Source organism: Gymnodraco acuticeps, unplaced genomic scaffold (assembly GCF_902827175.1).
Source record: "Gymnodraco acuticeps unplaced genomic scaffold, fGymAcu1.1, whole genome shotgun sequence".
Taxonomy (NCBI): Eukaryota; Metazoa; Chordata; class Actinopteri; order Perciformes; family Bathydraconidae; genus Gymnodraco; species Gymnodraco acuticeps.
This window is the reverse complement of record NW_022991628.1, coordinates 64,123-89,197: the sequence shown is the minus strand read 5'-3', so window position 1 is coordinate 89,197 and position 25,075 is coordinate 64,123. Positions and strand designations below refer to the sequence as shown.

General features: G+C 40.3%; 1 protein-coding gene across 1 annotated transcript in view; it reads left to right on the top strand.

Annotated features, from left to right (window-relative positions):
• The window catches only part of trabd2a (TraB domain containing 2A), an 81,002-nt gene that overhangs the window by 39,143 nt on the left and 16,784 nt on the right, over positions 1-25,075 (top strand). Inside the window, exons 3-4 of the mRNA XM_034198177.1 lie at positions 750-896; positions 1,329-1,503. Of these exons, the coding sequence (XP_034054068.1) occupies positions 750-896; positions 1,329-1,503 (322 nt within the window). The remainder of the gene's footprint in view (positions 1-749; positions 897-1,328; positions 1,504-25,075) is intronic.

Sequence of the window (25,075 nt, the reverse complement as noted above, 5' to 3'; positions counted from 1 at the left end):
TTTAAAACTGTGATAATAACATGTCTGAGATGTACGTACACATTTTAGCTATGATAACAGCGTGACTCAAGCGATGGCAATGTTGTTTTTTTGGCAATATCACTTTAGCCCCGACTGAAATATCTCAATAGCTATTGATCAGAGTGAGAAGACATTTTGAAGAGTTGGTCCCAACATGAAAAACCCTACAGTCTTTGGTTATCCTCTGATACATTTGTGACTTTGAGTGAAATGTCTCTTCAATTATTGGATATATCCTGAAATTGTGTACCAGCATTGATGATCACCTCAGAATTAGTTCCTTTGACTTTAATTTCCAAAATGTTTGTCCAGCGTTTTAATCAGGTCTAAAATGTATCCAATATTTACTAAGTCTGTATTAAATGTTTCACTGCAAATAGTCCTGCCTTAGTTTAGGAAGGATGAACAGCTTATCACCTTAGTCAAGTACCATTAAACTGCCGTGATGTAATTATTTGATCGGACAAAAATGTCTATTCTTCCTCAATCGTACACTATCATTTAACAGCCTGAAAAAAATGGGTTGAGTGATTTATAAATGTGGTTGCTTTTGATGAAAGCTTGGCTATTTTAAAATGGAAGGTTTGTGCCTATGTCCAACAGGTCCTATGCACAACTTTTGCTAATGCAAAAACTAAAAGGAAGTTTGTGAGGCCGGAGAGCCTTTGGGTCTCCCGTCATGGTTATAATAAATGGATAAATAACTGGTTCCTATTGTCTCCTTGTAGGTGATCTTTGCCCTGAACCAGACGTTACTACAGCAGGAGTCTTTGAGGGCCGGAAGCCTTCAGGTCCCCTACACCACCGAAGACCTCATCAGACACTACAACTGTGGAGACCTCAACTCCATCATCTTCAATCACGACACCTCACAGGTCAGTCTTACTTCATCTTGTGTGATGTAGCAGTGGACTTTAAATTATTTCTCCCTAATTAATAAACTAAGAGTCATTTTGACCCTTTGACCCTTTGGAGTGTCCCAGTGACACGACCTTTGACCCTTTACTTTCACCCCTCAACCCTCTGACCGACCCTTCATCCCCCACACCTCCTCCTACACCCAGCCTCTCTATACATCGCCAATTTGGTTCTTCTGTTCCTACTTGCCATGTCTTTCTCTCCATTATTTACCCATTCACCCTCCTAACAATCCCGGTGCACCTTCAGTTCAAATACACATTTTTGATTAATGTATTTTTAGAATGTATTTTTCTTCGAATGAAAGACAAAACTAAAGGAATCTCCTCTCCCCCTTCCCCTTTTAACCTTCTCGGCTTAACCTGAACCATCCTCTCTGTACCCTGTAGGTCCCTAACTTCAACAATGTGACACTGCCACTCAGCGAGCAGGTGACCGCCCAGGAAATAGACAGCTACTTTCGACAGGAACTCATCTACAAGAGGAACGAGAGGATGGGGAACAGGGTCAAGGCACTGCTAGAGAATCACCCTGACAAGAGCTTCTTCTTCGCCTTTGGAGCAGGTTGGTGATCAATATTAAAATGCATAAAACAGAAACATTTCAGCTATCGACAGAGACATATGGGTCTTTATTTGTCTCTGTTCATCAAAGCAGTCGAGGAGATTACAACAACAAAATGGCTTAAATTCCTCTTTTTGTCAGGAGAGCACTTCTGCAAAGCAGAGCTTAACAACTGAGCAGCTTAACAGACTCATGGAGAGAAAGAGAAAACAGAGACAACTTAGAAAAGCGGAAACAGAGATGCTGGCCTCAGAGTTGGTACTGGTTAATTCGCTTCTCTCTGTAATCTGAAAGGCAATACAGCTCCTTTCAGAAAATAGAATATAATTTAAATATACAATTAAAAGATATTTCCACAATCCAACTTTTCCTCATTGGATGGGACAAATACGAAGATATGTCTTTTAAGATTCCACATCTCCCCCCCAGGGCACTTTCTTACCTACTTTTATAACAAATTCCCATTTGTTGTGTTTTACTTCTCATTGTTTGTTGATTCTGTTGATGTGCAGAATAAACTAAACTAGCCCAGACGAAACCAATGAATCTCCAGCGTTATCAGCTCTGGGTCCAAATAAAACAGAAACGGATGTGTCTATAGGGCGGTGGCTCAGTTTATAGCTGTGCAGAAACAGACCACTGGTCTGTTTGAGTTCTTTTACACACTTTCAGAAATGTCTGTTCAATTCTTTGAATTCCTCTATAACTATGCAGTAAGCTCATAAGAGGCTGATAAGGGAGGATAAAGAGAGCAGATAACAGCAAAGAAGATTCCAGAGAATGTATACTTCAATCAATCAATCAATGTTTATTTATATAGCCCAATATCACAAATGTTACATTTGTCTCAGTGGACTTCACAGTTTGTACAGAATATCAGTATGACAATACGACACCCTCTGTCCTTAGACCCTCACATCGTACAAGGAAAAACTTCCGGAGAAAACCCACAGTTTAAAGGGGAAATGGGAGAAACCTCAGGGAGAGCAACAGAGGAGGGATCCCTCTCCCAGGACGGACAGACGTGCAATAGATGACGTGTGTAAATTGAAAAGATAATACATTTGCAACATAGGTAGTCCAAATGTTTGGAAATGCATGTGTGTATAATAGGAAGATGAATCCACGAGGATATCCATCCAATACCTATGATCCAGGACCACAGCCACGACTCAAGATCCAGGGCTCGCGATGCAGGACACAGGACCGCAGGATCATCCATGACTCCGGATCCCAGCGTATATAGACACCAAAAAGAAAGAAATTTGGGGAAGCTGGGTTAATCGGAACATGAGAGTACACAGGTATAGACAGAGAGAAGGAAGAAGTAAGATGTCCCCCGACAAACTAAGCCTATATCAGCAAAACTAGGGGCTGAATCTAATCAGCCCTAACTATAAGCTTTATCAAAAAGGAAGGTCTTAAGCGCACTCTTAAAAACGGATAGGGTGTCTGCCGCCCGAACACAAACTGGAAGCTGATGTGGAACTCATGTGTGGTAACTGACCTCAACATTATAGAAAACCCTCGTGACCACTAGAACATACAAACAAAACATTTGGTCACCGTCAGACATCAGTTGCAAACTTCAAGTAGCTCGACATGTCCTGACATAGCCAAGATGCCCGACCGCATATACTTAAAGAAAATAAGTCATGATACCTGCACATAGTTAGCACATGTTAGCCTTTTAGCCGGGCACAGCCACAGGTTACGTTACTCAGCCTATTCCTCCTCTCTTGTAATCTGCTTGATGAAGTCTTCCACAGCAGACGGGTTCTCAAAAGTGTGCGACTTGTCCTTGTAGGTTACCAGGAGCCGAGCCGGCAATAGCATGCCATACCGAATCCCCAGGTTCCGTAGTTTCTGACGGACATTATCGAACGTCTTCTGCCGCTTGTGCACTCCTGCAGCCAAGTCTGGATAAAATCTCAATAAAACATTAGAGCGTTACTTACGTTTCCGGGAGCTGTTGATAACACTATACTGGTCAAAGGCAAGAGGTCATTAATTTTGTTTCTAAGAGTAACAATTGTATCGTTAAAAAAGCACATAAAATCATTACTACTGAGTGCTATGGGAATAGAAGGCTCAATCGAGCTGTGGCTTTCTGTCAGCCTGGCTACAGTGCTGAAAAGAAATCTTGCATTATTCTTATTCTCATCTATTAATGAAGAGTAGTAGGCTGCTCTCGCTTTACGCAGTGCTTTTTATATTCATTGAGAGTAATATGCCAAATTAAACGAGATTCTTCAAGTTTAGTGGAACGCCATATCCTTTCAAGTTGTCTCGACTTTTGCTTTATTTTGCGGGTTTCGGCACTGTGCCATGGAGCTAATCTATGTTGTTTTATTTTCTTCTTTTTCAAAGGAGCAACAGAGTCTAATTTTATTCGCAGCGCATCTGTAGCACTATCAACAACATGATCAATTTGGGGTGGTGTACATTTTGTATACGTTTCCTCCCCTACATGCAGACATGCTATCGAGTTAAGTATTGGTGGAATCTCTTCCTTAAATGTGGCTATAGCACTAACAGATAGGTTTCTGCTGCAGGAGCTTTTGACTAATGCTTTGTAGTCTAGTAACAGTACTTCAAAAGTTACTAAGAAATGGTCGGATAAAGCAGGATTATGCGGTTCGACTAATAGTTGCTCATTTTCAATACCATAAGTCAGAACAAGGTAGAGAGTGTGATTATAGCAGTGGGTTGGTTTATTTACACTCTGACAGAAACCAACAGAATCTAATAAGAGTTAAATGCAACAGTAAGGCTATTTTTATCGTCGTCAACATGAATATTAAAGTCACCTACGATAATGACTTTATCTGTTTTAAGTACCAAAGTTGATAAAAACTCAGAGAATTCTGATAAGAATTCTGAATAAGGACCTGGTGCACGGTACACTGTAACAAATAAGATTGGCTGCAAAGTTTTCCAGGTCGGATGCGTAAGACTAAAAACAAGGCTTTCAAAGGAGGTATAATTTAATTTTGATTTAGAATTGATAAGGGAGGCGTATGGCGCAGTGGATAGAGCCTTGGTGTTGGGGTCAGGGGGTCACAGGTTCAAACCCCACTGCAGTCAGTATGTCGTTGTGTCCCTGGGCAAGACACCCTAATCGCACCAGCTGCGGCTGTGGCGTTTTTAGCGATCGCGGCCACTCTAGTCAATGGGTGCTATTCCACCAGACACGCTGCGCCGCGTTGCGCCGCGGCTCGAAGCGTCCCAGAAGCTCCTCGCCGCAAGGAATTTCTAAAATATAGGATGAATCCTATTTTTGACGCGGCGCAGGCAGAAAGTGGAATGTTCATCCAACAACTGCGAGGCTGCACACAAGACGCTCCGCTTCCGCAACGTTTTGAAACGCGCCTGGTGGGTTAGGACGCAGGAGGAGGTCGCAGCGCGGCGCAGCCGCAGCGCAGACGCTCCTGGTGCGATTAGGGGGTAAGTCGCTTTGGATAAAAGCGTCTAACAAGTAACATATAATGTAGTAATAAGTAAACTTGAGTCAAAGATTGCTGCAACTCCACCTCCTCGGCCCGTGCTTCGGGCAATATGAGTATTGATGTGGAGTGGCCTCATTTATGCTGACATATTCTTCATGTCTCAACCAAGTTTCAGTGAGACAGCATATATCAATATTATAATCTGATATTAAATCATTTACCAATATTGCTTTAGATGCTAGAGATCTTATGTTTAAGAGACCACATTTAATCTTCCTGTTTTGTTGCACTGTAGTAGTTGTTACATTTACTTTTATTAGGTTATTATATATGACACCTTTATTAGGTTTTACCTTAAATTATCCTTGATTTTACTTAAGTGTGTGTGTGTGTGTGTGTGTGTGTGTGTGTGTGTGTGTGTGTGTGTGTGTGTGTGTGTGTGTGTGTGTGTGTGTGTGTGTGTGTGTGTGTGTGTGTGTGTGTGTGTGTGTGTGTGTGTGTGTGTGTGTGTGTGTGTGTGTGTGTGTGTGTGTGTGTGTGTGTGTGTGTGGGGGTGTGTACGTCTGTGCTTACTCATTTAACTTGATTTGACGATGTATATCTAAAGCAGACCATCGTATTTCCCCCCCTGATTTCTTAATCAAAGCTTTGCCTGGACCTAATAGGCAAGAAGAAGATGGAGGGCTATTTTGCAATCATTTCTTCAAATTGGTTTTCAGTCTAGATGAAGTTTTTATTTTTATTTTGCCCAATATATGCTGTATTTTAAATATAACATATTTTTAACACAAATGTGTATAAGTACAAATAAATTATATGTTCAAAAGAAATACTACAAATGTTACAAGCCTAAATACATACACTGAGTTTAAGTTACATTTGCAGGTAAATAATCATTTAATTAAATATTTATTTTAGTTCCTGTGGTCATAATCACCTTTGCCAGGAAAATGTGATTCTTTCTTTTTTAAACGTGTACAAAATCAGTATACATCAAAAATGAATTTCTAACACCTTCAATTTAAAGTGTAGGTAACAACAACTGAAATAATTTCTTCATATCATAAAAAGTACTAAAGAAATGGAAAATAGACAAATCCAAATCAAATGTCACCCTTTTTTATAAATCTATCATCAGATGTGAAGAATGGTTTCAACATGTTCACTTTATGAAACTATAGTACAACAAAATGGTTGAATTAGAATGTCTATTTCACATAAATGGCACTATATTGACTTTTAAGTTACCTAAGTCATTTTTACTATCGCTGAAACCATAAAAGCCTTAAGAAAACATTTTTACAGCAAAGGGCATGTTCACTTGGAAAGAATCTGTTTATCCAAAATTGTATTTAGCTCATTATGGGATATGTTTGGAGAAGAGAGGATCAATGTTCAGTGCCATCAATTTGAACAGTCAGATTTTCCTTGTGATGACATCGTCAGAAACGTCCTGATTCAACGTTTCTTTGGTCATTTCGAGGCAGAGAAGCAGCAAAGTTTGAGCAGAGCGAGCGAGAGGCCTTCACAGTCTGTTGGTCTCTGAGCTGGCAGGAAACAGCTGAGGAAAAGCAGACACACACACACACACACACACACACACACACACACACACACACACACACACACACACACACACACACACACACACACACACACCCAAGCCCTAACAAGGAGTACATTTCACGGCGTGTCCCAGAGGAGGTGCTTTTACAAGGGCTTGGTCTAAAAAGGTGTGTGTTGTGTGTGTGTGTGTGTGTGTGTGTGTGTGTGTGTGTGTGTGTGTGTGTGGGTGTGGGTGTGTGTGTGGGTGTGGGGTTGTGAGCCGCTGAGTGAAAGTGATACGGGCAATCAGCCCAGAAGCACTCTTCGACATACAGAGGGCAGGTTGGGTCGGCCTGTACAAGGAACGGGATGGGGCACATTAAGGTGCATGCACATGTGCATATGCACCCACACACACACACACACACACACACACACACACACACACACACACACACACACACACACACACACACACACACACACACACACGCACACGCACACGCACACACACACCTCAGCCCCCAGGGCAGACCGGGGTAAAATGTGTCCTTAATTATCCCTAGAGGGGTCAGAGGACACACACACACACACACACACACACACACACACACACACACACACACACACACATACACATACACACACACACTACAATGAAGCCCATTATGTCGGCATACTTTACTTCCCTGTTTCCATCAGGTGTGGGAGTCTTATCGGTGATCATCTCATGTTTCTTTTAAGATGCGCAAAAGGACTTCTTGACAGATTTATCAAGCAATTATTATCCTGCATTGTGTATTTTTTTGGCTCATATATTACTCAACTTTCAGTGTGATGTTAACAACAGGAAGTCAATCCAGGAGCTTCAGAATGTAAGACTAAGTAACCACGAAGCAGGAAATATAAAAACTATTAGCCCTGACAAAGACCTACATGGTTCAAAACATGTCGGCTTTTAAATGATTACGCCGCCATAATATAGGCTTTTTAAATGTTTCCTTCCTTTTGGTTATTTTTTCGTATATTAGGGATTCCCCCTGTTTTTGAAGAGCTCCCACATCCTTCATCTACCGTTGAGTACAAGCCCAGAACAACCAGTTATCTTCCTTCTCTTGTCAGTGTGACATGTTGCAGTGACCGGGAACTTGGAGAGAACTTAAATTGTGTTGCTGCGAGATTTAGTACAATTATTATTACTTGAAATGGATCCAGATTTCAAACTAAATTGGATTCAAAAGGGAATTAGCCAAATATATAGCATACTTCTCTTCCCCGAGTAATGATCCCATTAGCCTGCAGGGGCTGGCCTGCAGATTCCTGAATGACCTTTGTGGAAAATTGTTGAGGGTTTTTATTTTCCCCCATTATAAGCTGTATTGCCAAAACAAGTTAGCAAAACAGTTTATACATGGTCATTTATTCCCTGTCAAATTGCCTGGTTGGATGTAGATTGTGCTTCGCCAAAGGAAACTTAAGAGAGGAGCATAAGTGTGTTTGTCAGGATTAATGGCAGTAAGTGTCTGAAAAAGTACACCGCGACAGCTTTAAATCTGATAAGCAGGAACGCTTTAAGCTTCTTTGCCAAAATGGCCATTAAAATGATGATGATCCTGCATCCTTCATAATTTTTCCAATGAAATATCTTTAGCTATTTGTTGCTACCACAGTGAAACAACATGCTCATAGATCATCAATTTGGATCGCCATTTAAATAACTTATTCTCATATGAAGCAGAAATCGTAATTGAAAGGAAGGCATGCATGATCATGTAGCATTAAAAGTAATACAGTAGTTAAGAAAAGTGGATAAATGCGCTGTTTTCTTTCTCATCCGTGTCTATGGGGAAGAATCATTTCGTGATATTTGGGTTTGGGAAATTGTTTATGGAGAAAGCATTAATGGTTAGGCAGTTGCACACTGCCAAACCAGAGCTAACGTTTCTAACCGTAAATGGTTTTTCATGTGCCTCCAGCTTAACACACACACACACACACACACACACACACACACACACACACACACACACACACACACACACACACACACACACACACACACACACACACACACACACACACACACACACACACACACACACCAAAAGCCAGCCATCCACTAATTTACTCTGTGTCTTGTTTTTTGTGATTGTGGCTATAATCTTGAGCAATTATCAGATAAGGAAAAGACACACAGATTCCTTTTCCATCTTTTCTTTCATAGCACACCGACATTTATCAGGGTTCTTCCCATGAATCCACAGCTCTCCTTGTAGAAAGTCAAGTTTTTTTTTGTCTAGAGCTACTTGTCATTTGTCAAGAGGCATTTACACTTTGACGCCAAACCAGTAAACACACTAAAGAAGAAAAAAGCACATTACAAGATGCAGTTGCTTTTGAGAAACAATTTAAGTGCTTTTCAAATTAATTCAAATATTCAATGACTTCCTACTGTTTCTAAGATATAGATCTACTGGTTGTATCCAAACCCTTCAGAATGAGTCCTGTTACCAATTTTGGCAGCCCTCGCTGTTGGAGAAACGTTGTTTTTGCAGCGGTCTGGTCAGGTTAGTGGTCAGAAAGGAAAAAAAGTCAAACAAACACAAGTGGTCACTGGTCAGCCCAGAGGAACACACACATCTTTCTCTGCCTTGCTCCGTCTCTCCTCCACACTTGCTCTCTTTCTTCGCCCACACCATACTCTCCGTTTCATTTTCTGTCAAAGACCTGTCTTCATCTCAACACTTGTCCAGAGGATTTGTGCCGCCTAGGCTTCCATCTTCATTACACAGAGACATGAACAAAGAGACGCACAGAGAGTGTGAGTTGATAAGAGCTGCTTACAACAATGTTATGTTTATGTAGCGCACACCCATGATGACCACCCAGTAGGCTGTTTAATATTATGGGAGCCGTGTGAGATGATTTATGGAATAAGAAACTTGTAAAAGCATGTAACACAACCAGTTCTTTCTGAACAGCTCTTAGCCTTTCTGTGCTAACTTAAACAGAAAAGGGGGTCGGTAGGGTAACACAACCGATGTTTCAACCTTCACTGACATCCACATCCAACATTTTGTGAATATAAATGCTCTGACAGCAGCTTTTAGTTTTGGCAACATTTCAGTGGTGCTTATTTGTGTGAAGCAACAAACCTTGCTTACTGGCTAGAAACTTATTTTTGACAGATAAGGTTAGCCAGTTCTTACACTCTGTCTGGAAGTGTTTGAGTCTCAGCAGGCCTGCAGGATATTTGGAAGAGTATCTTGGATGGATCTTGCTGTAGTCATCTCCACAAGTGCAGAAAGACCAAAGTTCTTCCAGTTTTCTTGTGTACACCCAAACCTCTGCTTTTAGTTTGGGGTAGTGTCATGCCTCACTATATTTTACTGTACTGTAAGTAAATACCTCCTGGAAATTTGTCTTTCCCTCCCATTTGTTTGTCTGAATTCCACGGCCATCACTCAATGTGAATGATGATGTTTAAAAAGCGCCACATGTTCATACGGGCATATGGAAGCTGTTATAGTTGTGCCCCATAGGTACAGTAATCCAATCCATGTATACAATCTCAACCTGTATTCCCCTCTATAATATCAGCCATAGCCTGGCACTCTTGACTTTAATAAAACGATGTGTTTACATATAGCTGAAGGCCGAGGGCTCTTACTAATTCTTCTCTAATGTTTCTTCTCCAGGCTGAACGCTAATGCATCTATGTTTCAGCCTCAACCCCAAGCTGCTTAGCACATCATGATTCTCCTGCTCCAAAAAACCACAAATTTGAATATTTGCGGTGGTGTAATTGCCAGGGTGGTTGACAGGCTCTGACGGTTACTGTACTTTGATATGTTTGACTCTTTTCACAGACAATTAAGGTTTGCCTTTGGATCTTTGGCTATTTGGGTTCGTAGGGCCACGCTAAAGTGAATACTGCTCGGTTAGGGAGCTGTTTCGTGCGGTGGGAATGCTGAAATAAATAGATGGCTTGGCCCCGTGGACTGCGGCTCATGACAGAGGTTGACATGAATTCATAACTCACACGGAGCACCTTGACTTGTCAGTGTGTGGGTAGCTGTGTGGGTACTAAAGCGGGGGAATAGTCACCTAATACACAGAACTACACTGCAATATAAGAGTTAACCTTCTGTGCCACGTTTGTATTTATAATACTAAAGAAAGAGTATGACATAATTATGGCAAAAGTAGTAAAAGGGCTTTCTGGTTCAGAGCCGTCTTTGGAATTTGATCCTTTCTGCAAACACATAAATGTGACAATAAAATAAACCAAGACACTAAAACACAGTGTTTTATGTTTTAATGGAATGGATCATACTGTCATCACCGGTGACCCATGTCCAGGAACCACATGAGCTTATGCAATTTAAAAATGTAAATGGTCATTGCCAGTATCGGCCATTAAAAAATAATATAAATACAGTATATTTAATTTTAATAACAGGGTAACCCGTGCTGAAAACAATATGTCATCATTATAAAACATTGCTTCGTCTTTGTTTATTTTGAAAATCTGTGTGCAAGACATCTGAAATATTTCTATTGGACTTGATGATTCATCCATATGAAACATGGAGTATTTCCCTCCAATCTCAGCATCTCATATCTTCAATAAAGAGTTGGAACAACATGAAAATGCTATATAAAACTGTCAGGCAGTGCGGAATAAGAACATTTAAACTTATTTAGTAAGCAGAGGAGTCAGGGATTTAAAATATACACATTAAAAAGGTGTGTTCTTTATGCATTATTTATTTTATATAAACCATGCTTTAACTAGCCCTGTGTACCTAATATTTTAGACATAACAGATTGAATGGACCTTCCTATTCATATCCCCTGGCCAAACCTTACACATACCTGGCTCAAATCCCTGCAGTGTATTTTCACACTAAGCACTACATCACTGCGGTCGTCCCCTTTTTTCTTCCCCAGATGGTGTGAAAGTCAGAAACGTGGTGCTTTTTTTCACAGAAACTCACCCTCGTAAACAGCCGGTTTACAACTGTTTGGGGCAGTTGCTGACATGAGTACACACATGTCATACAGCACCATTAAAATCCAGACCAGACCTACCACACACTCGGTAGGGAAGCAGGCAGGCAGGGGAGGAACGTCTGCCAACCCTGGATAAAGTCCTGGATTTAAGCTTGAATGACACCTTTATGCTGCAGGCTTTTTTAAAGTCCCATCTTGTAGAGTTATTTGTGTTTACTGTGTTGGAGAATAGTTTGCTGATCTTCTCATACTGTCAGTTTACACCAGAGCTTCCCTACATTTTCCTTCAGATATTTCCTTTAAACCATAGATAAATAATCTTTTTGCAAGATTAACCTATTCGGTTTTGTGCCCAAACCTAAACAGATTTCCCCCTGACTTGGCAGATGAAAATAGAGTCATGTGAATTATATATTTGTACTGTTTTTCAAATAATGTCCTGTCAATTGGGGTATACACACATACAATTATCTCATGGCTGTAACTATGACAAACAACTTACAGTATTTTTGAGTAGGTCTTATGTGTATTTGTAGCGCGCCACACTTGGTTAGCCCTATGTTTACAGGTCGTATCAGAAAGCAAATCATTAATAATACTACATGTCCCAGAATTCGAGTGGCAAAAACAATCCTTAAGCAGCTTCTGTTTTAGAAATAAAACAATGGAGGAACTGACACTACTGTTGACAGTGCAGCCAAAGAAACCTGCATTTTTCCAATTAAGACATCTGTCAATAACCGTGCAAATATTTGAATATAAACAAATAATTTTGTTGGGGTTGCATAGGCAGGCAAGGCAAGGCAAGGCAAGTTTATTTATATAGCACCTTTCAACGCTTTCAACCTATGCTTTCAACACAAGGCAATTCAAAGTGCTTTACAAAAAACGAAAGACATTAAGACAATGGCATTTAAAATCAGTCAATAAAAAGAAAAGATAATAAAAGAAACATTAAAAGAAAAAATACATGGATAAAAGTTACAGTGCAGTTTAAGATATTAATAGTTCAATTAAAAGCAGCGGCAAAAAGAAAAGTCTTTAGTCTGGATTTAAAAGTAGTCAGAGTTGCAGTGGACCTGCAGTTTAGGAAGTCACTTGGCTGTAGAAAGTCATATAAGTGAGATACATACAGCAGTCACATTGGATTACATGCATGCAGTGCTCCTATGAATCCCTCCTGCATGTGGATATAGCAGGAAACTGTTACATTGCAAGATCAAAGACATTCAATGGTTATTGCTGGAACAAAAAGGCAGACTATATTGAAGGTATATGTATCAAAAATGATATAGTGGTTTTAATATTATTCTTTTTGATATCTTGATATTAAATGCTCCACTATGTTCAGTTTACTTGTGTTGCCTTCTTTCAGTGACAGTACAGTTCTTCATCATTGCTTTGACCGCTCTGAAATACATTTATTTGCAACAGATGGAAAGTAGTGATGACAACATCAGTCACATTTTTATGGGGTGTGACAGACTGACTTACTGACCCCCTGTCACCGTTTTTTCTTAAGTATGCTTGCGTGGAGCTTCCTCTTGATCTTGCTTCTCTTCAGCTGAGTAATGTTAGCTTACATATTTACGACCCTAAATACAACCCAGACAAACCTTTAACCAGTGGGATGTTAACATGTCAGCAGCGCCTGTAATGTATGATCTGGTATATCTCTGTCTCTTCTTAAATGGGAGGATAAACCTGTCAGCCACTCCGCAGCACTAACTGACTGTTAAGCCGCCGAGTGAAAGGCACCTAAACGTATACATTTAGTTGCACTCATCGGGTCAAAGGCCTCCGTCTCTGCACTTGAAAGACATATTTCATATATCCCGCACTTTTCTCCCCTTGTCACAACAGCTTGTTTTGATTTATTGAAAGAGTTGAACTCCTCACCCCCTGACCCCATTCGAACCCAGCAGTATTTCCTTATGCACCTGGAACAGGCTCTTAACATGCCTTCCCAGGGGCTAAACTTTCATTTGGACCAGAAATACCTCACTTCTTTATGAAAGGGGAAAAGTAAATTATATATATAGCGAGCGAGCAGCAGTGAATCTATTGATGATTCGGGATTGTTATTGAGGAGCTGTCCCTTTTCATTTTGGAGGTAAGAACATAAAAGAAAGCAACACTGCCCAGGGGGGATGAAGATATGAAGAGACAGAGGAAAACATGACTTGTGTGAGTTGTGGCTTCCACTCTTTCCCCCCCTTCTCCCTCTCCCAATGTGGAGTTATTGAATACTTTTCTGAGTGGGTTTTGCTGGTTCGCCGTATGAATGAGCCTGTGTTGCCTGGCGTATGTGTGAGTTCATGCACGATTCTGGCATGCCACAGAGCATACGTTTGAGTTTTTACTCTCAAATTAACTGTGTTATATCTATATATCCATTTGGCATTTAGTGAAAGCGCTAGCTCATTACTAATTTGTTAAGAGCTGGGGTTTGCAAAGAACCCTAAATGTTATTTTTGTGAGAATATGCGTCCAAAACACAGAAACATTCTAATTATGTTCTTGTTCACTGTTAAAACATTGTTAAATTGTGTGATGCCAATGACTAAACAAACATCTGCATTCAAAACAAACACTCCATTTTCGTTAATCATGTTGAAATGACTGTAGTTGCTTTTGTAACTTGTGTTTCACATTACTAAAGGTCTGGAGCAAATGAGAGATTGTCATCATAGAAACAAGGTTGTTCCGTTTCGGTCGAGGCTGTTTCAGATCCTTTAGTTGGTGCAGATGTAAAAGTTGGCCATGTTTTGTTGTGAAGTGTTCACAGGAAGGCATGAGAGTTTTTTGGAAAACCAAGCCTAGTCATGTATCGAGAAAACATTCTGGTTATATAGTTAGCAAGGGAATGATTAAGGATGAAATGTCATGAACAGATGTTTGGTAATAGACAAGAAAAACATTATTTTAGTAAAGAGAATCTGGCAGAAAAGGGAGATAAAAAGAGAAAGACTTACATATGGAGAGATAACATGAGTGTGTATGTAACATCATTTATCCTGTGGATCTGCTCTTAGTTATTTTAAGACCTAAATCACTGGTGATCTGCAGGCCTCATTTGACATCTACACGATCTCTCGCAGATTACTCAAACTAAATAGGCACAAAATTGCCCTCTGAGCCACATGTTTAAGATGGAAGCTCTGTGAGAGAACATCTGAGAAAAACTACGATGTGGAATGCTTTTTAAAAAGTGAGCGGGCATCCGACTCCCCCTCGGTATCCTTTTTCTGAGACTGTTGAAAGGCTGAGCAGAGACTCGCAGCAGGATGCGAACTGCCATGTGTTTTCAGAGGAAGCAGTTTTGAGGCCGTAGTATGCAAACTGCAATAATATATTATGGAACGTTGGGACGAACAAAAGCACGCGTCTGTAGAAAATAAACTCTGTTATGGCTTCAGAAGTCCTGCTGGTTGGCGAGATGCATGATTGTGTTCAGAACTCTGGTGAATGAAAGTCTGCAGTTGATTTTTGTAGTGAAACTCTTCTGGTTGTGAAGTTTGGTAGAAACCAATTTCACTTTCCTACTTAAGTTCAGTACTGCCTTTGAACAATTCAAAAGACAGTGGTGCTGTTTAATGCTGAACAATGCTGCCATTGTAGTCCGTTTGAACCCACAATGCATCATTCAACTGTGCAGTGTGTGTACCCACACATTTGTAACCCCTTAAAACAAGGATTTGCCTACCTGCACCCCCTGGAATAACACTATGTAGATGTGGGGGCAATTTAAGAGCCATGTATGAATTAAGAGCCATCATTTATTTGGGCCTAAACTTTTTAAGTTATCTAGTAGATAACAAAAAAGCAAAGCAAAAGATTACAACACAATTAGTCTTTCTGTTTTATAATTCTGTTTAAGTGATAGGATGTCATTTCACAACCCCTCAGATTTGTCTTGTCCGAAAAAAAAAAAGTGTTTAACAGCATGATGTATATTTAGTCATTTTGTACAACGTTTAGTGGTCATAAAGTCCACCATGATTTAATGGCAAAACAGCAATAGTTTCATTTTCAAAATAGCTTTATCTTTTTGAATCTGATCAGTTGTGCAAAGTAACCAAGTACATTTGCTTAATGTACAATTAGTACATTTTGGGGAGCTACATTTCTTTGACAGCTACAGTGACTATATAAATGAACATGTTATAAACAAATGATATGATGCGTATGGCACTTTTATGATAATCATAAAAACACAGCCAACCTGAGGTCATGTGGGCTGGGTTCCCCTCACTGCTCTTAAACTGCTTTTAACATCTCCTTTCATCTGCTTCTATAGTAATACTATTCTCTGACACAGTATTTCTAACAAAAATAAGATATTCAGTGGCAGGGACATTCAGAGCTGGCAGTGCTCCGGTTTACTTTGTCAGAAACTGCTCACTTTTACAGAATTCTCTGACTTTGATCACCGTTTCATGCGACCACAGTGAATGAGCTGGTGTGTGCTCAAGCGCCATAACTTCTTGGCAGAAAGAGCAAAACTTAGAGAGAGAGAGAGAGTGTAGAGACTATTGCAGCCTGACAGATGTAATCCCTAACACGGCTCCAAAGTGCTGTGTGCCACCACACATTTTGAGTGAGGGTTTATTTAAAAAACAACCTCACGCCACAGGCCTCTTATGCGCTCTGTTTCTCATTTATTCCCTGCATAAATTCAAGTTGCTCAGCACGATCTCAGGAGAACTTGTGCAGACAATTTAGCCACTTTTGGTCTAACGAAAAACATATTTAATCTCAAATAAAACACAGAGTGACTACTAAGTGATCATAAAGAAGGGGGAAATGTTACATCTTGCGTGCAATTTTACTCATCAACTGTTTGTACTAGCTAAACAAACCACCTCCTCCATTATTCCTGCCAGCCACATTTCCAATAGCATCTTCAGTATGATAAATGTAACTTTAATGCTTTCCAACAGAACGTCAGTCTTCAACCTTTGTCTCGGGGTGTGACATAAATCGTAGAAACATTGAGATGACTCTACTTTTAGATGATAAATTAGCTTGGGTAAACAATAACGTTTCATGATACGTGAAAATGACAGATGAAGTGGAAGGGATGGCCTTACATTAACAAAATGCCAATTTCATTAAAAGAAAAGGGATATTTCTTCACTGACTTTTACCGAATGGACACAAATAGAGGGTAGACAACAGAAAAGGCGAATCGTAGTGATCAAAAAAGGCAAAAACTGGTTTTAAAGAGAGTGGAAATACAAAAACAGTCAGTATGACAAAACTCCTGCTGCAGTGTTTTTTTTGTTGAGGCTAGGGAACCCTGTTAGACTTTAGTTCATGGTTAAATCAAATGATTTTAACATATTTATTAGCAGAATAGCTATTTTCTTTACTTCTAAACAACTACTGTATGTTTAAAGTGTTCTGATAAAGGATATTGGAGAAGATTTGGTTTATTTTTTCTTTGGAGATGTGCATTTTCTACACCCAATCTCCCTGGTTTCGCTTTGCAAATGGTTGATAACCTGCATGCAAAATTGAGATACCACTTCAAGCTGCCCAAGCTACACTCCTTTTTTGTATAGCAGACTTTACATAGGCACCATGTCAAGGTACAGTAACCTCAATAGAGAAGTGTTTGAGCACCACACTGAAGGCCTTACAGGATGCTCTTATCCTCAGCTATCACAGTCTGGCATCTGACAACTTAATATTCCCGTGTTGTTGTGCTTACCCTTTGTCTATATTCCTGAGTTTATTTCCATGTTAAATTCAACTATTGACATGTTCGCTTCTGCCTGTATTGAAATCTCTTGTTATTCGTCTACATTAGGTCAGTTGTTTTCTTGCTTCAGCTTGTCTATCATCTTCCCACCATCTCGCCAGTCTGTTTACGGAAGAGCGATCGGTATCAATTTGACAATAATGGAGTGACCTATTGAATTCAGCCTTTTTCTGAACTGTGCGTCTCACTATGGCTGAGAGCAATAGAAAGACAAATGTTTTGGTGGTGGTTGTCATGTTAGCATTCTTTGGCTTGACTTGAGAAAGGCTTATTCCATGGAACAGAGGTGGGTGTGTGTCTTCGACCTGCTGTTTTGTTTCTTTCATATTCACACATCCATATCACAGCTGTCTCTATCACACATCGCTATCTCTATCTTGTATCTTACACTCAGAACTGTATCCTGGAGGAATTAGAATTGAAAAGCTGTCCAATTCTAAGGAGGGTTTTTGAGGTATAACTTCACTATTGATGTTGCGTTTGAAGAGGTGTCAATAACCATAATGGGGATTTGTTAAGCTTTATGGCTTTAAATTCATAACAGATGGTAAAATGCTTTCTCTTTTATGAAATCACCTTATTATTCGTGACGTGGATTGCAAAAGCATATGTCTACCAAATGTTTCTTCTGGCAATAAAGAAGAAACAACGCAACATATTTCAGTTTTTTTCAGGTCAACAACAAAAAATACAAAACAAAGCATTACTTGCATTGAATCATATTTCTAACATAATATCTATCAAACTCACATTTAAAAAAAATAAAGACAGATATGCCTGAACACATTTTAATAAACCCTACAGAGGGATACAATGGTATCTCCTTTATGTTTTAAAGCCAACATAGTGAATCACAACCCTACTTAGACTTAAGAAATACACAAAAACGAGGTTTGGCATTATTTTTGCGTTAGTAAAATGTTTCTGCTGTATTCATGTTAATGGATTAAAATGTAATTGACTGAAAGTAATGATGACATCACCTTTTAAAATAAGGCCTTTACAGCAGATTGTTAATGAATGAGCCGTAAAAGCATTAAAACAACATTCAGAGGTTTAGTTTGGCTCAGACTGTTTCAACCTAAAACTTGACTACTCTGGTTCTACGTCAATCTATGATTTTTTAAAATCCCTACACACATTACTTGGCTGAATCATATGTACTTTTGTTTTAACAGTGTATCGTTTATTTTTACGAGATAGAGTGCAATGGAGGGAAAATTGAAAGATGCAACAGATTGGAGTTAAAATGTAATATGATGTAGGTTTTGGACTTGTTTAAACCAATAACAGTGCAAGAGGTTCCTCTTCCAAACTGAATTTGTGGGCTTGTATGCAGACATATTTAACCAAACATATCTTTTGGCTACTTACATTCTCTCCATTGCTATTATTTTAGGAATATCCTTATCCTGCATGGAGTTGGGATCCAAATGACAATGTATAGCTGAAAAGAACATCATACTAAATGTATTCCAGGCGAAAACATACATCTTTGAAACTATTTTTCCGTAGCTCATCCAGTGGTAAAGAATCTTGGTGCCTGCTCGGATGAATATCATATTTACATTAAGAGACTCTTAGGTCTCAACACCACAAAATTATCAAAGTTTGACTTAAAAAAACAAGATGAACTGCTCTTATCCAGTAATTTAATTGCGGTTAAGAACTATTTACATAAAGCACTTAGTGTTTCGCTGATGCATTCCTGTCTTCCTGTCGTCTATTCAGCATTGTGGCTCTGCTGTACGCCAGTCTTGAGTTCACTACTTTGGTCCGTACAGAAATATCTAAACAATTGATGATGGATTGCCATTTTGTACGTTCATGGTACCAAGAGGATTGATTTTTCTTCCTGTGCTGCCACAAGGTTCTCTTAAACTGTTTTTAAAATGACATTATGTTTAACTGCATGCTAAGGGAATTTAAATATATCTTTACCACAAAGGAATAAAGAATGATGAAGTCAAGACTGATATAATCCATTTAAATGCTACCACATATAATTACTCTCAACTTACTTGACAGTATTTAATCAAATTGTCTCTCGTTTGAAACCAACAGCGTCCTGTTCTTTTCAAACAAATTGCACTTGACTGCTAATGGATGAGGTTTAGCTATAATACAGGAAGACTGTCCATCAAAGACATTTAACAATATGATATAACCAGGGATAACGCACTATATAAGCAAATGCGTTTTTTCCAGACATTTGATATAGAACTGACATTGTTTGGAAAACACCAGGGTGACTGTGTGGTCTTTATGCCAGTGGATACCCAATAATTTTCCTGTTATTTGTCTTTGAGATGACTGTCACTGTATGGATGGCTGCATCTATTTAACTGTTGAAGACACTGAGTTTTTACTTGCCTGTCAGCAGCTCGGTTAGCCAAAACAGTGATTTTCCAGTAAAGTCTTTGGCTGCTTAATACTTCCGATGTCCTAGAAACGTCAAGTCTCAAACTTCAGCCTATTATTTACTTTTGACAATCATTTGAACAGCTTTATCTCTCTCTTTTAACATCCCTGTTTCTGCCTGTGTGATTTATGCACAATTGATGTGTCTCAAACCACTGTAGTGTCGAATATCTAAGCAGGAATAGAAAGCCTAAAACCAGTTGCATGATAAATTCAAGCCAAACGTTTGTGGTTTGATGTAATTTGCAATAAACGTTACTTCCAGGAAGCTACCTAATAAAACATTCTGCAGAGTAAAGAAAAAACATGACACCTCACTGTCATTTTCTCCAAAAAAAGGCTTCATTGGGTCTTAGTAGTAATGATAATGGGCCGTGGGGCCAGCTGACTAGCAGGGAACACGTGTACATAAACAGTTAGCAATAGCTCTACGAGGCAGAATGGCCTCAGCTCTGCCTGTAGCGTTTGTTTATCCAACATGCTGTAATGTTATGAGAACTGCTGCTTGGGCCCTGGTTACAAGTTGTAATGTAAATATTGATGTGTATGGAAAAGGAACGCTACTTAAGGCTTACCATATGCTCTAATAATTTGAGCTGCTGATTGTGGAGACTGGATGTATTTCTAAGGACGGGTACCTCCGTGGTCTCATGTTCCTCTGACTGGGTACAGGTGTGCTGAAACGTATTAGAAATATGTTTTCTAACTGACAACTCCGTTTATTTCAACTGGTCTTTCATATTTAGAAGCTGTGTTGTAAATTGGAAACGATAATACAATTAGAAATGCATACAGGTAGTGTGGACCAAGCCAAGGCCAATGGTGCATTCATATGCTCTTCGGATGGTGTCTTTTCCCAAATTGGGAAGTCATTCTTCAAACTTTGATGTCTTCATGAGATTTAAGTTAAAATCAGAAATTAACATGGACATACTGGATAAGTGAACATTGATTTGAAGATTAAAATGGCAAAAGATTCAGATATTTTATGTTATTCTCTTTATTATGTCATATTAATCTAACATTCTATGATGTTTAGACTGAACAAAGACTTTTCAAAGACATCAGCTTCGACCTTTGAGGACAAGGGATAGACATATTTTTAGACCAGATGATTCATCTCAAATACCATGGGCAGATTAATCGATTAATCTTCTGTGACTTCAACCAAGTGTTTTAGAAGCTTTCACGTAAAAGCATCTTGGATATGGGACATTAACTTTGGTCTTTGGTGTGAACGCTGTGTCTTTGTACACCCAGCCTCACCATCCCTCAGCCATTGTGTTTCCTCCAATGGCCGACTGTTATAGAAGCTGTCACTTCATAGAAAAGTTCAGTCAATATAATAACAACTCTGTACGTTTCTATAAGCGTGACATGAGCTAATCTATGACCCTCCAACTCAGCGGTGCCATGTATAAAAGTGGCTGCATGTATGGAGTTTGCTGTGAATGAAAGCTTTCAGGTCTGTTCCTGGTCTTTATCTCTACCATCTCCCCTCGCTCAGCTCTGCTGGAAACACATACAGTCTACATATTGTGCATTGAAGTACATACTTTGGCACATTTCATAGATTTAAAATGTATGAAATTGGCCTAAATAAATAATCTGTGGAAATATATGTCAGATGTCACAGATGTCACTTCAGAAGTGTGCTTCTTAAACTGTGGGCTGGGTCCTAACATGGCCCGGGGGCCTGGTTCTAGTAGAAACATGAATGGATATGTCTATTTCTTATTGAGAAAACCTATAGGACAAAACTGAAGTGAAACATTGAGCCTTAAGGTGGAGATTTGTTGTTAAAGTAAGAGTTAAAAAGTGAGAACTGTTTTGTTTAAGACCAATAGTGTGAGAGTGAAGCGATACTCTGTATGCATATCAACTGGAATAAAACAAAAATAAGTATATCGATTTTCCGCATACTACAAATAACCAGAAAAACTGATAGCGATATTGTGAATCCACATGTTTAAGAGGACCATGCAGAGAAAACATCTGTGGCAGAACTTAATACATCTCATAAAAGTGCTGCAATGTTTACAAGTACGCTCCAAATCATCAGCATTTTTACAATTATCATGTATGTTTTGTTTGTAGGAAAGCAAATATGGAAGTAGTTTTCGTCTCCGCAGTGAGTCACTGTATGAGTACCTAATCTTTAAGAATGTCCTCTGTAAATCAGATGTTGATGTTTCTCTGTGTCAGGGGCGGATCTAGACAAATATTCATGGGGTGGCAAGAGGGTGGCAGGAGATTTTGAGGGGTGGCATCCCCTGACAGAAGTATATGCTGATTTAAATCGCAATCATATCAATCAATTAGGGGTGTAACGGTACACGTACCCGTACTGAAATTATTCGGTACGGGCCCTTCGGTTCGGTACACGTGTGTACCGAACGAATATAGCGTTAAACGTAAAAAATTGAGTACATTGCATTTAGTTGACGCTTTTATCCAAAGCGACTTACAATAAGTACATTCGACCAGGAAGACACGACCTTGAAGAAAACAGAATCATATAAGTAAATCAGGTTTCATAGAGCCAAACATTTCAAGTGCTACTCAACTGGCTATAGATAAGCCAGTCCTTTATTAGTATATAAGTGCTTTGTTAATAATTCTATCGCTCGAAGTGGAGTCGAAAGAGATGAGTTTTCAGTCTGCGCCGGAAGATGTGCAAGCTATCTGCTGTCCTGATGTCAATGGGGAGCTCATTCCACCATTTTGGAGCCAGGATAGCAAACCCACGTGTTTTTGCTGATGGGAACTTGGGTCCCCCCCTCGCAGCGAGAACATGAACAACTTTCTGGAAGTAATCTATATCATAGAGCGACCAAGTCATTTCATTGGACGAGAGGCATACTATGAGAGCTGGTCACAGGGATGCGTTCAAATGTAGTCAGTAATTTGAGGAACTGTCGAAATGGCGAACGCAGATAAAGTTGAGCTGAAAATCCTCCAGCATCATTGAAGTCTCCGGTTTGGGAACATTTTGGTTTTGCAGTTACGTACAAGGATGACGGACAAAGACAGGTGGACCGAACCAAAGCTGTTTGTCGGTATTGTTCAACTAACATTGGTTACGCGGCTGGCAATACATCACACTCATTTGAAAAGGCATCACCCGAATGTGAATATCACCGGTACCAAAAGAAAAAAGACTGAAGTGCAAACCCAACTCCCACTAGCATTCAAGCCTCCACCACTCGCAGAAAGTTCAGACCGAGCCAAAGCTATTACAAACGCCAAATATCCTTATATTGCCATGTTAGCAAAGCGCTACCTGGCTGTATCTGCTGCCACTGTCCCTAGAGAGGGTGTTCTCCACAGCAGGAGACATTGTTAGTGCCAGCAGATCTGCCATTTCAGCAAGCAATGTGGACAAGTTCATCTTTCTTTAGAACAACATGAGAATACAATGACAAGCAAGTCCTAATGTCAAGCTGGCTGCTTAGGTACTAGTACAGTTCAAATACAGATTATTTCAGTTCATCGAAATGCTGCACCTTAATGTTTATTTTACTAGATTTTGTATTTATTTGAATACATTAGTCACAGTTTAATAATAATTTAAAAAAAATATTTAATGTTTTGTGATAATTTTTTCTGCTGTACCGAAAACGTAACGAACCGAACCGTGACCTAAAAACGAGGTACGTACCGAACCGAAATGTTTGTGAACCGTTACACCCCTACAATCAATGTTAACTTGGAAAGCCACAATATTAATATTTTAGCTCAATCACATAGGTGATATTATTGTGGCACATCAGTAAAGCCTTACATATAAGGTGGCAGACGTAATTTAATGAATTTTAACTGAACAATAACTGAATGAGTTTGTCTCACTCTTAGACCAGCAGGGGTACCAAATCTATGCAGACTGCTGCAATAAGTACATTAATTAACTGTCTCATCGATGTTTGTCTGAATGAATATGATACTATTAACAATCATATTATTCCTATCAGCTGTCAATCACTGTTAATAAATAATAATAATAATAGATTTAATTTGTTAGCGTTTTTACAGGTGCTCAAAGACGCTTTACAGATATAGTGAAGAACTGTTCTCATTCATAACACTCCGTTCGATGTCTCACTATGGGATGCGCCTCATCGCGGAGCACACAGAAGCATCAATCTCATTACGCCAATCCTGATTGGCTGGTGATCTTGACGTCAGCGTCAGGGAATTCACCCCCTATAAGTAGCTTGCGCCACGACGCATGCGCCATTCAAACACCTCTTCTCGCTTCAGAGCACATCTCTATAGTAGCCGGACAAGCTTAACGGTCCACAGACTGAACCCAAATATAACCATTTCGGTCGACGGGCGCTCGCCGGCTACTCCTTCTGCTTCGCAAGAAGACGGTAATACTAACGCCAGTTAGTATTAAAATCGACCTCGCCGTTCTTTCCCCGGAAAGTAAGGTAAGGTTTTGATTTTTCTCAAGCTAGCTACGCACCTGTTGCTAGCTAGCTTCCCCTTACTACCGACACCACGGTAGCGAGGACGCTTTTCTTTTTCTCTCTCACGGAGGAGAAAAGGATTAGAAGTATATTGACACACCAGTCAATATTCTTTGAGAACAAAGGACCCACACCGTCCCTTTTTCTCCGGATTAAGGACGGATTGGTAACACTTTTTCTCTCAACGACGTACCTGTTACGAGCGGGTGCTCTCCACGCCACGAGGCGAACAAGATGGACGCCTCTCTCCCTCACACCAGAGGAGTCAGGGACTCGGAGGCTCGGTCATGCGGCTGCGGGTTGAAGATAGCAGGCACAGACTCACACCAGGTCTGCTCGTCCTGCCTCGGGCTGGAACACGCCCAGGAGGCTATCGACAACCCCGGCTCGTGCGGGCATTGTGCCCTTTTCACCCGAAAGAGCCTCCACCGACGGCTAGCACACCAAGCTAGCTTGTTGGAACAGGACTCCCTCATGTCCACTGATTCGCCGTTTGGCAATCAAGACACGGGGGCGTCCGCCGCAGAGACTGAGCGCCTCACTGTCGGTCTGGGGCTCACTAACAGCGGCAGCTGCGGAACCGGGATCCCACGCCGTGTCAGGCCGGGACCCGGTGGCGGCAAGAGACGCGGGAACGGAGCCCCACGCCTCACCAGGCGGGAGCTCCCGGCGAGACCTCACCATGGTCTCGCCCGCAGAGGCTCGGCCTGCTCCGCATACCGCCGATGGAACTGCTGGTGGCAGCCCACCTCCTACCGAGGATGGGCCCGTCACCAAGCAGGAACTCCACGCTGCCAGCGAAGGTGGACCGTTTCCAGTCGACCATGACTGAACGGTCCTACAGAGCCGCAGCGTTGTCCGCCAGGGCTCTGAACGTTTCCTCACTACTAACCGCATACCAA